At 32.2% G+C, this 17,403-nt stretch overlaps 2 protein-coding genes across 2 annotated transcripts in view; one reads left to right on the top strand and one right to left on the bottom strand.

Annotated features, from left to right (window-relative positions):
• LOC127708176 (uncharacterized) overlaps window positions 1-17,403 on the top strand; it is a 97,021-nt gene that overhangs the window by 35,884 nt on the left and 43,734 nt on the right. Inside the window, exon 4 of the mRNA XM_052213023.1 lies at window positions 5,901-6,018. Within this exon, the coding sequence (XP_052068983.1) occupies window positions 5,901-6,018 (118 nt within the window). The remainder of the gene's footprint in view (window positions 1-5,900; window positions 6,019-17,403) is intronic.
• Window positions 8,982-17,403, bottom strand: part of LOC127708170 (uncharacterized) — a 31,993-nt gene continuing 23,571 nt past the window's right edge. The window contains exons 12-15 of the mRNA XM_052213013.1: window positions 16,399-16,585; window positions 14,734-14,815; window positions 14,166-14,253; window positions 8,982-11,265 (exon numbers count right to left, since the gene is read on the bottom strand). Coding sequence (XP_052068973.1) covers window positions 10,900-11,265; window positions 14,166-14,253; window positions 14,734-14,815; window positions 16,399-16,585 — 723 coding nt within the window. The 3' untranslated portion in view covers window positions 8,982-10,899. The remainder of the gene's footprint in view (window positions 11,266-14,165; window positions 14,254-14,733; window positions 14,816-16,398; window positions 16,586-17,403) is intronic.

The raw sequence follows: 17,403 nt of genomic DNA on the forward strand, positions 1-17,403 counted from the left end.
GACAATTCTGACCATCAGTCTCTTCACTTGAATTTAAAAGCGCGAAATAACATTTGCTGACGTCACGTGACTTTTGTTCCAAGTCATTCAAATGTTTCACTCTGAGTGAATCATTGCTAACGGTGGGTGATAATAATTGACATTGACGTCGCATGCTTTCAGGTGAAAAAAACATCAACAATCCATAATCATTAATCTGAAATGTTTTCAAGTTCTTAAAATATGCCGTATGATAATAAAGAGAGGCAGATTTATGAACTTAGAGATTGAGTCAGAAATTACGTCTTTGGAAGAAAGAAATAATAGTTTGACAGTGTACCACTGTAAAAAAAAACCGAGAAGAATAAATACTGAAAGTAAGTTCCAGTTTGTAAAAGTCCCAGATTTCATCCGACGGTCTCTATCTTTCTCTGTTACTGTAGCGTAACTGTTCAGGTAGAACTGCTCAGTTTATATATGTTTTCAAATGTAAAGAGAATATATTTTTATTGACATAACGTGACATGAAAGGAGAGAGCCAGAACTTACATCTTGGGAAGAAAGAATTTTAAAATTGTTATTGAACAGTACAAATGTACCACTGAAAAACGAGCATAATTTGAATATTAAAAGTCTCAAAGTAAGTTATAAATTCCCATGGTTAATATGACTTTATGAGGCAGGTGTTACCTGTGAAAGGGGACGAAGTCTGTATCAATTGTTTTTTTCAATTCTAACATATTTTAATGTTAAAAAAAAAGAAAGGAAATACCCCGTTTCCGATGTTGGTCCAGTTGTAAGGGATTTTAGATATGACGTCATTACGTCGTTTTTAATGCAAACAAAGAAACGCTATCATCAGGTTACGTTTATTTTTCATATCAAAAGATAATTAAAATGAAATTGTTATTGTGCTCATTCCTAGACTGATAAATATATTTTTTACTTAAAGTCTCATGACAAACGAGACCAGAAGAAAGAAAGAGATTTCTGTACAAATGCTAACCCGAATAATTCAGTCCCTCTCCGTGATCGACTCTCCCACTCCCATCGTAGAGCAGTGGAATATAACGATTGAATTATTCGGGTTACACAAATGCGGGAAAATAAAAAAGTTAGAAAATAAAAAGTTAACAATTTTGAGTTCATTAGTACATGTAGAATGAAATTATTATTATTTTTTTTTTATTGATTTTTCTACTGTAATTGGGGACTTCATCCCCATATAAACCAGATCTTTTTTAATTCACCATGGTTCAGGTTGCCAAGTTGCCCATGGTCAGATGCAAGACCATGGTCACAAAGGTAGAAAACCATGGTTGTCAAACTCACCATGGTCACAAAGGCAGTAAACCATGGTTGTCAAATTGACCATGGTCAACCACGGTTGATTAGAGCATGGTCAACCATGGTCACAAAAGTGGAAAACCATAGTTGACCATGGTTTTCAGCACATCCAACCATGGTTTGACCATGGTTATCAATGGTTAGCGATGGTAACCATGGTCAACCATGGTTGCATTTTGACAGGGGTAGTTAACTCGGTATATCTGAAATAATCCTTTACCTTTCATGTTGTGTGGCATTAGGTTATAGCATCCAAGAATGTCATAAATGCATCTTTACAGCGTGGAATGCCAAATCCAACGTCAAACAATGGCCGCCATTATGTGTTGACAACGTCGTCTAGTGAACCGTATCACTGAGCACCGAAATCAATACTCAGGCGCTTCCGGTTGTCTTGGATATTCATCTAGTGTCGAGGATAAACTTCACCAACGTCCCTTATTAGGGCTATTAAATATTTGACAGAAGCAGACTTCAAACAGTCTACCTGTGTTGTACATGTACATACGAAAAATTATGAGACACAAAATCATTTTATAATTATATAAATGGTTTTGACAAGCTATAACTTAAGTCGAGGGATGATACCAGGTCACATATGGAAAAAAAGACATGTTATAACCTTTTTGTCACATGCAAATGCTTAAAAAATAAGATAGAATTTAAATATTCCGTATTGGCAAGATCATCCATTTCCCCCTAAATATTACAAAGCTCCCCAACAGTTCAAAGTCCTTGAATGTCATAATGTTAAGGGAATACGATACAGTTACAGGGGAGGTAATGACGTTGCTAACGTAAAATGTTATTTTGGCGACGTCAAACTGTGACATATCGGGAAAAGATGTATTTTTCGACTGATTTTTATCATTCAAACTGATTTAACTTGAAAACGAGTTCATGGACCCCTCTTTTTTAAAATGACATTCGATTTGATTACGTATGAAGATTATTTGTACCAATTTTCATGAAAAAGTCAATAATGAAATTTTTTTAAATTTGATAAATATACAGCTAAAAATTACGTTTTTTTCTACATTCATGAACATTTGATGAATTTGAGTTATTTCTAAAGAAAAGATTTCATAAATTTATAGGATACTTATATAAAACAGAAATTACAAATAATTTAACAAAAAACAGCTTGTGTTTATCTTTTAAAACAAAACAGTTATTCATTTCTGTCGGAAGGAAAAATACGTCCACAAATCCGAATTTTCAGCAAATATCTGAAATTTCGAACTCATTTTACCCAAAAAGTAGCACATGAAGGTATATTTTTTATTACATATTTGATTTAATCAAGTAAAAAATAGCCTATTTGCAAATTTTCATCAAATTTTCATTATGGGATCAAAACTGTATCGTATGCCCTTAATGTCAGATTTTCTTTTTAAGTATTAGTGTTCTTTATTTCTTAAAGTCAAGGAACAGTAAATGGGCTATTGCACAGATTTTGCTAACATTCTGCATGCAACCTTCAATTTGGCTCGTTGAACTATTATAATAATTGAAAATCGAAAAAAATAATACATTTTTATCTCTTTTATTATCTGAAATTTTGCTGATTGAATTCTTTCAAATTAGGTGAACATTTGTTTAGAAAGCACATACTATCGGCGAGAAACCTTCTTAAATTTGTCCTTAAATCATTAAATCTCCCTTATTTCTAATACATATACAATATATGTACATTGTCGGAAAATATAAAATTTATTTGTATGAGCTTTAGAAACAGGACGAAAAGCGAGGCTCGCCGAGCTTTTCTCCTGTTTCGCAGCGAGTACAAATACATTTTATATTTTCCGACAATGTACATATATTGTTTTTATCCTGAAATTTACACCCAACACTTGAAACTTTAGTTGTTAAAATTTAAATCATTGTCTCTAATTTTTCAAAGAAATCGACATAGTTTAAACGCGGACCGCGAAGAGGACACCAAAATGAACTGGTACGCAAAAAGAAATATCCACATTACCGCTTGCTCAACATGGAAGAGGGGTAACAGAAGACTTTATTTGTACAAGTACAAATAAAGCAAAAATTTATTTGTGTACCTGTTATTTGTACAATAGTTGGCTGATTGCAGGATAAATAGATTTTTCTTTGGCATTAAATCTATTTGTTGTTGATACATAAATTTCCGTTTGCACTATATGTAAAACCAAATGTTACATTAATATATATTTCCCTTTTTTTATGCCCCACCTACGATAGTATGTATGTTTTTCGGTCTATGCGTCCATTCGTCCGTTATTTCGTTCGTCCGTCCGTTCGGCCGTCCGTCCGTCTGTCCCGCTTCAGGTTAAAGTTTTTGGTCAAGGTAGTTTTTGATGAAGTTGAAGTCCAATCAACTTGAAACTTAGTACACATATTCCCTATGATATGATCTTTCTAATTTTAATGTCAAATTAGAGTTTTGACCCAATTTCACGGTCCACTGAACATAGAAAATGATAGTGCGAGTGGGGCATCCGTGTACTATGGACACATTCTTTTTTAACTTTTAGCTCACCTGGTCCAAAGGGCCAGGTGAGCCATATTTGTCATCACTTAGTGTTCGCTGTTGTGGTAGAAACTTTTTTAAAGGTCTTGTCCTCTGAAACTACTTAACCAATTTCAGCCAAATTTTGGGTGAATGATCCATATAGTATCTAGTATAAATTGTGTCAACAAAAATGGCTGTCATGTCTTAAAATAGAACATAAGGATAACATGCATAAATTAATCTACAATATATAGAAAAATCTGACGGTAGACATAAATGCTCAGAATGTTATGATCTACCTACTGTATGTTGCACTAAAATTTTCTGATGACTCCTTACTAATAGGGAGTTGTTGCCCTTAAATGACGATTGTTTTTTTGCTAATTCTCATTTATTTGCCTTTGAACTTAAAACTATATATTAGATAGGTAGAAACAAGTAAAAGCAACGAAGATCCGCAATACAAGATTTACAAAAATGTGGAATGACCAAAACCGTTGGATTACCCCTTTTAAAAGGAGTTATTGCCCGTAAATGATTATTTTGTTTACTAATTGTCTCATAAACTATAATAAATAGGTAAGCTGCAAAAATAATTAAAAAACACAAGATCTACAAAAATACTAAACAATCGAAGCAATTGGATAACACTAAACGTATAGCCTTAAATGAAGATTTAAAAAAAATTTTTTTTTTTTTGTTCATCGTATACTTTTTCAAAGATCTATTCCTCTTAACCTACTGAACTAATTTCAACCAAACTTTGAACCTTAAGGTACGAAGTATAAAGTTTGTGTTTTGTGTTTCTGAATTTCAATTTCTTCCTACTTCTTGTTTGCACCAAAATTATCAGGTGATTCATTACAGGAGATATTGCCCTTAAATGACGTTTTTTGGCTAATTCTCATGTACTAGTATTTGGCTTTCAACTTAAAAAAACTATATTGGATAAGAAAAAACCATTGAAAAATCAAAAAAGATCCGCAATAATGCAGAATTGACCAATTTGGATGACCCCTTAAAGGAATAACTGTCTTATATTGTATTATGCTCTTTGTGAGCCCATTTAATGGAAATAAAACATCTTCTTCATTGTTAGTTTGAAGACATAGGCTGTATGTTTTATCAATGCAGGTTGTTTTTTAAGTTCAGCATTCATTGCATTTTGCTTTTAAGACCGAGAAAAATATTTTGGAAAATGGGCAGTTAGCCAGTAGTGTTAACTGTTATACATCATGTCCAGCAAAAGTCTTCCTGTAAAAATAAGAAAATGTGGTACGATTGCCAATGGGACAACTTTCCAACAGAGACTAGAGATGATGTAGAAATTAGAGTTAACGCTATTTTTCTATTTTCCTGCTATATATATTAATAATCTGGTTATACATAGGTAAACTTGTAGAACATTTACCGAATTTGCCAATTACAACTTTTGCATTAGGTTTTTTGGCGTTCAAAGTTTTTGGCCTCGATTATCACTGAAGATAAATTTAGGCCGTGCTAAATATTTTGCCGGCTCTGACAAAATAGCCTCCTTAGTGCTATTTTGCAGCTCTGGCAAAATAGCGATTTATATAATAGAGTTTTACTATTTTGCCGATCTTCATTCAGATTTTCAGTATACTAATTAAGAATAGGAAAAATATAGAAACATACAGTTTGATACAAAATCAGATTAATCTCTAAAAAATAGATTTTCATGCATCGTCTGTACAATATTTTTTTATTAATTTCATATCCACTAGTTTGTCTAGACATGAACTTGAAACTATTTCATGGTGGGTTTCTACGTGTTCCTCCTCTATCGCCAGACCGTCATCAACCGCTGAGTTAGTTTCAATAAAAAAATTAATTTCATTTCATATATAAATCGCTATTTTTCCGGAGCTGGCAAAAAAGCGCCAGGGAGGCTATTTTGCCACAGGGCTCGGCAAAATAGCCACTGCCAATAAATTTATTGTCGAAATGCGCATCTCGTGCCGTTAATTTTATTGCAGAACTTTATCAATAATTTTGCATCTGATCAAATATGTTTGATATTCTGGGTGAATGTGCATATATATATATATATGGTTCTTTACAGATGTTAAAAAGTTGATAGCATGTGCCAACGATGATAATGCAATTTTAGCGACATTCATAAGCTGCATGTATGGAGCGTATCACTATATGTTGCAACATCAGGACATGGACCAGTGCAAGTATGAATATTTAAAAAACATATACCATTTCCATTATCTGATTATAACATTAGGGGGGGGTTATTATTATTCGTGGGATACCAATTTTCGTGGATTTCGAGGGTAATGGCGAACCACGAAATTCATTGTTCAACGATTTCAAACATGTCTATAGGCTTGTAGGCAGTCTTTGGTAAAACCACGAAATCAAATATCCATGAGTTTATATATACAATTTCTTTTTATCCACGAAAATTGGTACCCACGAAAATAAATGACTCCACTGTGAACAAGGGCTATACATTGGTGTATGCCGATGGAATAGGTTAAGGTGGTTGGACCCGCTCTATATATTATCCTTAGAACCAGCAAGATCCTTACTCAGTAGCTTTTTTTTCTAAATGGCGTGAAGTGTGAATACAAAGTACAAAAATGTAACTTCTTGTCTAGTCGTGTTTTATTAGGGAGTAAAATTTAAGGCGCGTATTTTAGATTTTGTTAAGTAATGTATTCAAGCAACAAACCTTTGGTGGGTAAAGTTACTAGTGGAACAGTCATGACCACAGCACTTTTGGGAAGTAAAGTCCGAAAATGATGTCGTTAAACAAGCAACAATCAATCAAGGAGTAAATAATAAAAAAACAAAGGATACGGGGTATCCATCCATGACACAAAATCAATAACCGCACTTAAAAAAAAAGCAACTTTACGTATGATCTTTTAAACTTGACAGTTGTTTTTACTATATATTGAGCCTTATAAAGGTTCAATGTCTGCAACGTTGTGAATACATATGAATTACACAGAAACTATTAAATCTATCTATTGTTAACACAACATTTCCATATAACCACTATCTTTTGAATAAATCAAGTTTACATTATAGAATTATACTACAGACTTTCCAACAAGCGACGCAACATTACAAATAGACCTTATTGATATTCATGCAATCCATGAGAAAAGCCATTGTAATACTGTAGATTTGCAAATCGTTTCAAAACTCAATGCTAGAGTTGTCTCCCTTTGACTAGGAAAACAGAATTCAATGAATTTCTGTCTGACAAACATCCCTGTACATCGTTGAAGAATACCTCTGAACGTTCAACCGTGTCACATTTAAACAATATATACGAGTAAAGAAAGAGAGAGAGAGAGAGATGATTACATAGGGGCAATCCAAACTATAAGTCGAAGGAAAAACACAATATCATGGCATACAAAAAAAAAAAACAACGAAGACACTACACAGAAAACTAAATATTGTGCAATACGAACCTCAAATCCGATGTTGCAATCAAATCAAATCAATCAAAAGCTTTATTTAAATTCGGCATGTCACAAAAAAATAACAGTTCTTTGAGCTTTTATAACTGACAAATACATATAAAACAGGGTATTAAATAATTCTAGAATTATTATTTAATTGGAATTTAATAATATTTATCTTTCAGACACTTTTCATGTCTCATATGCATTTTAGAGTGAAAGAGCAAATGAGTAAGGTTAACATCATATCCATACTGAACATGATCATTGAGTTTTGTTGTTGGGTTTGACATACCTTATGTATATTATGAAGAATGAAGCTTATCTATTACACCATACAGATATGTATACAGCTAAAATTTTTTAAATTGTAACATACATTTTTGCAGAGGTAAGTTAACCTAGGCCTTGTAATGCACATGGTAAGTTGACAGTCTGTGCACAGGGTTAGTTGACTAAGGTCGTGCTGTGCACAGGGTTAGTTGACTTAGGCCCTGCTCTGCACAGGGTTAATAGACTTAGGCCATGCTGTGCACAGGGTTAGTTGACTTAGGCTGTGCTGTGCACAGGGTTAGTTGACTTAGGCCCTGCTGTGCACAGGGTTAGTTGACTTAGGCTGTGCTGTGCACAGGGTAAGTTGACTTAGGCTGTGCTGTGCACAGGGTAAGTTGACTTAGGCCGTGCTGTGCACAGGGCTAATTGATTTAGGCCATGCTGTGCACAGGGTTAGTTGACTTAGGCCGTGCTGTGCACAGGGTTAGTTGACTTAGGCCGTGTTGTGCACAGGGTTGGTAGACTAAGGCCGTACTGAGCACAGGGTTAGTTGATTAAGCCGGTGCTGTGAACAGGGTTAGTTGACTCAGTCTGTGCGGTGCACAGGATTAGTTGAATGATGTGCCATGCTCAGGATTTATTGGTTGAATAAGGGAGTAGATTGATTAAGACTTTGACATGAATGGGCTGTACTTTGAAATGGATTTAATTTTTACTTGTTTACATTGGAACATTTTGAAATAACAAAATGTTTTCAGATTTAGAGGAATAAAATCTAACTTTACTCATAGAAGATTTACCTTTTTTTGTGTTGTTTCAATGCTTTTGAACAATATGCTATGTATTATTCGCTTACTTAAAATTTTGCAACCTTGTCTACTGTCAAAAGCATTATTTTTAAGCACTTTATGAAAATAGAAATAAATCCATTTGTTTCTAGCTTTATTTCATGTTTATGCTATTTTTTTGCATGTATATTTGTTATGTATGCGCTCTCTTTTTTTTAAGAGAACACCTTTTCTTTTTGTAACACCTTCTCTTCTCTTAATTAATATACATTCGGCTGCTGTCTGCTCTATGGTTGGGTTGTTGTCTCTTTGACACATTCCCCATTTCCATTCTCAATTTAATGTATTTATTTTATACAATAATTAAAATCAATTCATTTTATTCATACTTTTCTCGCTATTGAATAACTTTTATGTTTGCTTTCATGCTTATATGCATGTATAGTTGTAGTGTATGCACTTTCTAACCCTTAATCATCCACTGCTGTAATGCTAGCTAGTTTCTAACATAACAGTATGGTGAGTGTGTATCGTGTTTTCAGCATATGTGTCACCAACTAGTCACTTCAAGCACTTTGAAAACTCGGGGTTCTAGCTAGCTCTACAACTTGAAAATAAATTATTATTTATATCAATAAAAGAATGAAATTCAGATTTAAGGTTATTTGGAAATTGATTGCCAAGTTTGGTCAAATCAAATCCACATTTATTGCAGTATCAAATTAATATGATAATGTTCTGTTTTATTACAAAATTGTAGTGAGTTGGAATTATCTACAATTGTTATACAAGATACATATAAGACTTTATAACAACATACTTGAAATAAATCAGATTTGAATTTTATAAGTGCCATGTTCACATTTACATTTGTAATTGCTCTTGACAATTTCAGAGCACAGTTCTTGGTATAAAATCAGTACAAAGAGGTTTTTTTTTTAACAAGAGACAAACTTAAGGCTATCAAATATGGGTCTTCAGTATCAAATTTCTATTCTAATTCTTTCATAAAGACATAAAAACATTAAAATTTGCTGGTTGTTAAAAATTTAAACATGATTTGTAATTTGAAGAAAATATGTAAATTCAAATGATAACAATTAGTGACTGTCTGCAGTAGTAAAAATATATATGACTCATGAGCACAAATGTAGTCTTATCATATCTTTTCCTATGTATGTTTCAAGCTACAAAATGTGCAACATGCTTTTTAAACTTTCTCGCAATTACAGTTTCTGAAAAAAAATTGAAGTGGAAAAATCTTTTATGAAGGGCATCAACTCGTATAAGTAGTGAATTGAATTTACAAAAGTAATGTACTTTAATTTTCACCATTTTGTAGTTTACTTCGGTGAAAATAATTGCAGTTTTTATTTACTTTCTATATGTAAATATATCAAGGAGAATAATCAAGTGTAGAAAAAATTACATAAAATCAAACATTCAGGGGTCATTAACCCTTTCTTATTTGACTGAAAATTTCCAGTAAGTACAAAATAAACACTGTTAAGGTAAATTCATGGTATACCGCCATCTTGGATTGCACAATCACAGTACAAAATCGGTCTAGTTATTTGCCCAAATCTGCTAATATGGAGACAGATTTGCAATTTAATGGTTAGACTGTTTATTCATATAAACAAAACTTGGTGATTTATTGTATTATGCAAAATATTTTAACAAATATCAATAATTTTTGCTCTTAGAATCATTTTTTTTTTAAAATGAACCATTTAAGGGGAGATAACTCTTTTAGTAAAAATTTATACTGGACTAAAAGGGAAATTTTTTATTTTTCCGTGTAGCAAGAAAACAAGTTCGGTGACACCATTTTTTCTTTTCATTTTCTTAAAACATATAATAAAACCTATCTTCTCCCAATTTATTCCAAATTTCTATCTGATAGAATTTTTTTTATGCACACAAATGTGTTTTTTCATGAATAATCTAACCAAATTTAGGCAATTTTCAACGAATCATAGCATGAAAAATAGTACGGTGACCCATACTTTTTATTATATTTTTGAAAAAAGCATAGTAAAATCTTCATTTTGGCAAATTATAAAAAAATTCTGTCCCAAAAAGTTTATACTTATGATCTACCTTAAGCCAGGTTAGTTTTGCTCTAGTTTCTTTAGTTTTTTTAGATAGAAGCCAAAAAATTCATTTTGCCATTTTTTTTCTTTTAATTTGTCTTAATTAAAGATTAGACTTAGCTGAACATCTTTGCTTAGTATACAGTTTATTGATATTTATAATCCTTATTATAAATTACAAATAAATAGTGTTGATACAAGAATCCAAAATGTCATTGTTTGAAAATTTCATGGCAGTGTGTGCCAAGTGCTGGCAAAAGCTTGCCTTAAAGGAAAGGTGAGATAACAATTTTGTCATTTAATTTCTAATAATTAAGTAACAATTCAATAGAAATTTGTAACATTAATTAAGATATCTGTCCTTAAAAGAAAACTTGATGCATTTAGAATCTATAATTAAAAACATTTCTGTTATTTCAAAAAAGCTATCATTATTATCAAGAAGAATTTTGTTCTTTAAAAAGTGTCAAACATTCTCAAAAGTCTGTAAAAGTATCAACTTTTTCCTTTATTTTTAAAGGGAGTTTTTTGGTTTCTGTCAGATTAAAACCATGACACCAAATGTCCTTCATGTCAACAGCCTCACACCAGGCTTCCCTCTTCCCTCTTGACCCTGATACAGGTTTGGTACAAGGGGCCCAGGGTCCAGTTTTTGACCCCTTGTACCAATGTATATGGACAAGTCCATCTTCAAGTTTTGAAACCTTTCCCAGCTGTGGCCACTCCCCTGCATATTTTGCAATATTTGTTAATACAAAATTGCCCACAGCTGGGACTTCATCAACATCCTCCACTTCCTTCTCCTTTTGTTTCCTTTCTTTTTCTTTCTTTCCAAGTATTATCTGAAAAAAAAAAATAACAAAATAAATGTCAACAGTTAAAAAAGATTGAAAAATTATTAGTAAGTACATGTATATAAATACTGGTACCATATAATAAATAAATTTGGTGTATTTACTGTCTTCTGATTGGTTAAAAGTATTACTTTTATTTTCAATGTTGTCATTTTTTATGGCGACACGCCCACTTTTACCGGAACTACTTTTTAAATTTTTCATACGCCAACATGTGTGTACGTTGTTATTGTTAATATAAATAATATAAAAAGTTCTTTGAGTCTTATTTTTGATAGAAATTTATTTATAATGAATGGCAATAATTTATTTTGAATTGATTGAACCATAAAATTAATTTTTGACTCTTCACATTTTACATAATCCGCTTCGCTGATTATTCAATGTGAAGAGTCAAAAATTAATTTTATGGTTCAATATATTCAAAATAAATAATAGCCGTTCATTAATTGTCGTAAATTTTACGGACGCCATCACGAGTTAGTTGGAATAACCGTTTCTAAAATGATATTGGATATGTTCTTTACGTCGTAACTACAATCCCCTTCCCTTTCATGAATTTGACCTACCGAATAAGACTATTTACCGGATTCGTTATAACATAAGCAACACGACGGGTGCCACATTTTTAGCCAGGCGTTGTCAGTTTATTTTCGATTTATGAGTTTGACTGTCCCTCTGGTATCTTTCGGCCCTCCTTTGTCTTAAACATAGAAAAATATTTGTTCAAGGTTTAGAAACAGACAGAATGTGAAGCTGGGCTGTGCTTCTATTCTGTTTAGACCCAAGTACAATTCTTTTTTTATACTGCAACTCTAAAATTGATTGCTAAGGAAATACTTTGGGAAGAAATGACAATTTTACATTTGAAGCAGACAATTTAAAAATTCTTCAAAACTCATAGTTAAAACAGTATAGAAACATATTCTCAACATCATAAACTGTATATGTACAGCCAAAAAATTTTGACTGCTCATAGTAGAAATGATTGCAGTATAAACCCATTTACTTAAAGTGATGTATTTTATGATAAAACTCATTATTTCTTATGCAGCAAAAATACAGCAATCTGATTGGTTAATTACCCAGGTGTAAATAATACCCCAACCTTGTTCATCCTTGGATAAATAAAATTTTGCCAAAAAATTAAAAAAATTAAATTTTGCCAAGGTAAACAAAAAATAATAATGTAAAAACAAAAAAATAATATACAAAAATACCGGTTGAGAGGTACAAATTTCCAGAGCCGTTAGGCGAGGGAAATTTGATTACCTCGAAACCGGTATTTTTGGCAAATACCCCTTGTAAGCATGAAATAATTGTTTAATTCCACCGAATGTTCTTTGTATCCATCTTGACCTCAGAAAGTTTATTGTAATCAGGTATCATATGGAGTTTCTACTTGAATGTATAATTTTTGTATATACTGCAGCTGTGCTATTTGCGCAATCAAATTGCATAATATTTGCCGTAAAATCATGTCTGATCATTTTTGATGTACAGTCACTGACCGTATATATATATCCCTGTTTATGATAAGCTCGTTCTCGGCTGACTACTACACTTTGTTCATCAGTTTGAGTGAAGCGTAATACAAGCGGATTCCAGTTTATGTTTATGACCGGTTGACAATGTGTTTCCGTTGAGTTTTATTTATGACGTCATTAAAAGTACAGGTTCGCGGAATTTTTTATCCTAAATATTTCATTTGGAACCGTATATTAAGAATGACCATAAATTTGTCCTATTAGATTAGAAATAATTCATTGGGTTATTTTAAGACATGGTATTCCCCATCTGCCATGGTATTTGCTAGCAAATACCCCGGCACATGGAATTCCCTAATGACAAATCACCCGGCAGAGAAAAGAAAATCTTAATACATAGAAATTGGTGAAAAATACCATGTCTCTCATCCAATCAAAATACAGCATTATTACATAAGGTGGAATTATAATAAAAATACAAAAAATTTCAGGACAAAAATTTGTAAAAAAAAAATTTTTTAACTTTATTTTCCTGATCATGCAAAAGAACACAAAAATTTCTCCAAAATAAAAAAAAAGCATTTGACAATGCGCAGCAACATCATCATTGAAAAAATGTTTAATACACTGGAAATTTTTCATAAGCATTTTTTTAATTTTACATCCCAGTTTAAAAATGAGTAAAAGGATTCGTTATATTGGTGTAATCAGGGATGTACTGAATTTAACACTGTTGTAGAAAATTCATACAACCATTCGGCTGCTTCTCGAGGTGTATGAATTTTCAACAACGGTGTAAAATTCTGTACACTCCTTATTACACCAAGATAACTAATAGTTTCATATTTGTACAGATATCCTGATGTTCTGTTGAGAAACATCTGTATATGGTGTTCTTGCTACATACCAAATTTTATGAAATTCTGTTGGGTAGTTTTAGAGGAGTTGTGATTACAAGCTGATACATGATAATTTTCGATAAATTTCTAAGTCCAAAGGTGCATAACTCCCATTAAAATTAGAGAATAAAAATTTCCTGATAACATATGGTGCTTTTGCTACAAACAAAATTTTATGAAATTCTGTTGGATAGTTTTAGAGGAGTTGAGTTTACCAGCTGATACATGATGATTTATGGTATATTTCTAAGTTAAAAGGAGCATAACTCCCTTAAAATTTGAGGAATCGAAATTTCCTGATAATATGCACAACTACATATGGTGTTCTTGGTACATACCAAGAAAACAAGCTGATATCTTATTATGTTACGGACAAACAGATGGACGAACAGACAGACGGACGGAGTGACCCAACTCCAAGACCTGCTTCTGCCTTTGATGAAGCAGGTAAAAGTTATTAAATTTTAAAAAAATAATTGAATCTTTGATTAAAGCAATTTACCAGAGGCACACTATCTTCATCAGAAAAACCATCAATATGGACAGTACATTGGTTGCTTGGTGGCTCAACTATCATATTCTCTTCATTTCTAAAATGAGCAATTTATTTTGAACAATATTATTTTCTTTAATAAATATATATACTAAGGTGGTATGGGTGTCTAAATTAAAAATGATAGAATTTGTTCATACTTACGAACAAAACGTAGTATATATTGATACATGATCAAAAATATAATGAAAATGATAGGTCACTGTGCATTTACTCAAGCTATACAGGTTGTGACAAAATGACACATATTGTATGGATTATACAGAAAAAAACATCATATGGGGGTTAAAAGATAAAATAAATGATAGAATTGTAAAATAAAATACAATGATAGAATTGTAAAATAAAAAACGAGAAGATAGCTTTTACAATATGCTTTGAGAATATCAAAAGAAATAATAGGGTCACCTCTGAAATTCTTGTTATCAGTTCTCCCCTAAAGGCACTATTTATCTTTTAATAGCTCAACTGGTTCTTTTATCTTAATCTGTAAAGCAATTACAAACTATGAACCTACCTCTGGTTTTCTTTTGCCATTACAATTTCATCTAATGGCCATGTTGATTGTGGGTGAATTTCCTGATTAGGAATGGCTGTCACTAAAATAAAGATAAAGTGGAAATGTACTGGTTAAGAGCTATCACAGCTGCAATTTTTTGAAAAATTGATTTCCATCATTTTTATACTGAGTATTGCATGTTTATGCTAAAAAAAGTTGGGTTTTTTATACGCTCGTTTACGGGACGTATTATGGTATACCGTTGTCCGTCTGTCCGTCCGTCCGTCTGTCCGTCCGTCGTCAACATGTCGGACATTAACTCAAAAATGCTTTGACCAATTTGCATAAAACTTTGGTGAATTGTTAATACCTATTGACGTGAGCTCCCTTTCGTTTTTTATAAAATTTAGATTTTACAGTTCTGAGTTATGGGATTTTATTCATTAAAAAAAGGGGGATTTTCCAGTTTTCTGACAATGAGTTAAGAATGCTTTCACCAACATGCAAGAAATTGTGGTGAATTGTTTTTATCTATTGACATGAGCTCCCTTTCGATTTTTATAAATTTTAGATTATATGTTTCCAAGTTACAGGGTTTTATTCATAAAAAAAGGGGGGATTTTCCAGTTTTCGGACAAAAACTCAAAAATGCTTTCAGCAATTCTTATGAAACTTTGGTGAATTGTTTGTATGTATTGATGTAAGCTCCCTTTATAATTTTATAAATTTTACATTTTACATTTCTGAGTTATGGGGTTTTATTCATTAAAAAAAGGGGTGATTTTCCAGTTTTCGGACAATAACTCAAAAATGCTGTCACCAATTCTCATGAAACTTTGGTGAATTGTTTATATCTATTGATGTAAGCTCCCTTTTTATTTTCTTAAAATTCTTATTAAAATTGAGAATTAATTGAACTTTATTTGTTTATAGTCTGACAACAGATTTACTAAGTATTGCACAACAGCAAGAAATCTTTAATTGAACATAAATTCAATTCATATAACAAATTTCAAGTTCTTTGAATACATTTATTCAGAAACCTATAATATGTCAAATATTTAATTACAATCCAAATTCAGACCTGAATCAAGCTTGAATATTGTGTCCATTTTTGCCCCAACTGTTCAGGGTTGGACCTCTGCTGGCGTATCTAGCTGCGCTCAGCGAAGCAGTTTATTTTCTCATGCTGTGCTGTTATTCAGTACTATCCCAGGTATAATGAGCACTCCCAATCTGACTGGTTGTTTTTCTTGTTTTAAACGTATTGATTTACATTTTGTCATGTTGGGCCTTTTACAGCTTACTTTAAAACATATCGGTTTTGCTTATTGTTAAAGGCTACACCATTATCTATAGTGGCTTAAATCTACATTATTTGGTCTGTGTTAGATAGCTGTCTCATTGGCTATCCTATCACATTTTCATATTTCTATATTGCACACAAGTTAATAATTTTTCTTTTTATCCTATTGCATATTTTTAATAATCCCGCCAAGGTGTGAATATTAAGGAATGAAGTTGCAGTCCAGTCTTTTATGACTGTCTGCATCAATTTATCAATGAGGAGTTAGACCCAATACATATATATCCCTAATACTGTTTACACGTTATCATCATCATGATTTTGACCCTGACATTGTTGACAGCTTCAGTTCTGAGCAGAAACAAAATAATGCTTACCAATGTCTGTGAAAAAAGATGTCCACCAGCCATCTTTGTTACAACCATATTGTTTGTTCACTTTATTAATATCTGCTTTCAGACGATCAACATCGATTTGGTCGTCATTGGTGGGCATAAAGGATGGACATGTGTTTGGAATAGCCTTCAGTATATTTTTTTCAGAACCATTACACTCAAGCCAAACCTAAGTAATTAACAGTTGATAAATCAAACAATTGCAAAATTTAAATTAAAAAATTCTTATACTTGCAAGTGTGGTATATCACTGTCAAATTGCATCAATTATATTATTATTTGAAAAAAGCTACTGACTGTAAAAACTCTTTGCTAAGACAAAATGTTTCCATGAGTTTTATTTATAACATAAATAATGAAAACATGTTTGTGTAATTGTACATTATCCGCTTCAAATTCAATTTTTTTTTTCTGTTTATACCAAAATTTATTTTAAAGAAATGTTTATGATTTGGAAAGAAACAGCATATAAGATCTTTGCACTGTTGTTTTCTTTTACTTATTCATTATCAGAGGCAAGTTAGAGGGGGGCCCCTTTCCTGGAAAAAAATTGGTTGATTATATAGGGAATCACTGAAGCATGACCGAAGCTGGCCCCCTCTTAGGCAGTCAGCGGGCCCCCACTTATGAAAATTTCTGGATCCGCCACTGATTGTTTCAATTTGAAGAAGCAAGTTATCAGATGCAGCCAACATTATACAATTGCATTACTTACTAGAATAATGGAGATTCTGTTTAATTTAAGAATCCAATAAAGTACTTATATGCCATAGCTTTATACTGGTCATATTATGGACAATTTTTCTTGATCTAGTATTCATTAGGATTTTAGGACCTGTTCAAGACCTCCTATGGGTAAGAGATTTCTTCATGTTGAAGACCCATTGGTGGCCTTGAGTTGTTTTATACATTATGGTCCAGTGGTTGTATCTTTGACATATTCCCCTTTTCCATTCATATCATGGGAAAACCTTAATACAGTCATAC

This window comes from Mytilus californianus, unplaced genomic scaffold (genome assembly GCF_021869535.1).
Source record: "Mytilus californianus isolate M0D057914Y unplaced genomic scaffold, xbMytCali1.0.p SCAF_7, whole genome shotgun sequence".
Lineage (NCBI taxonomy): Eukaryota > Metazoa > Mollusca > Bivalvia > Mytilida > Mytilidae > Mytilus > Mytilus californianus.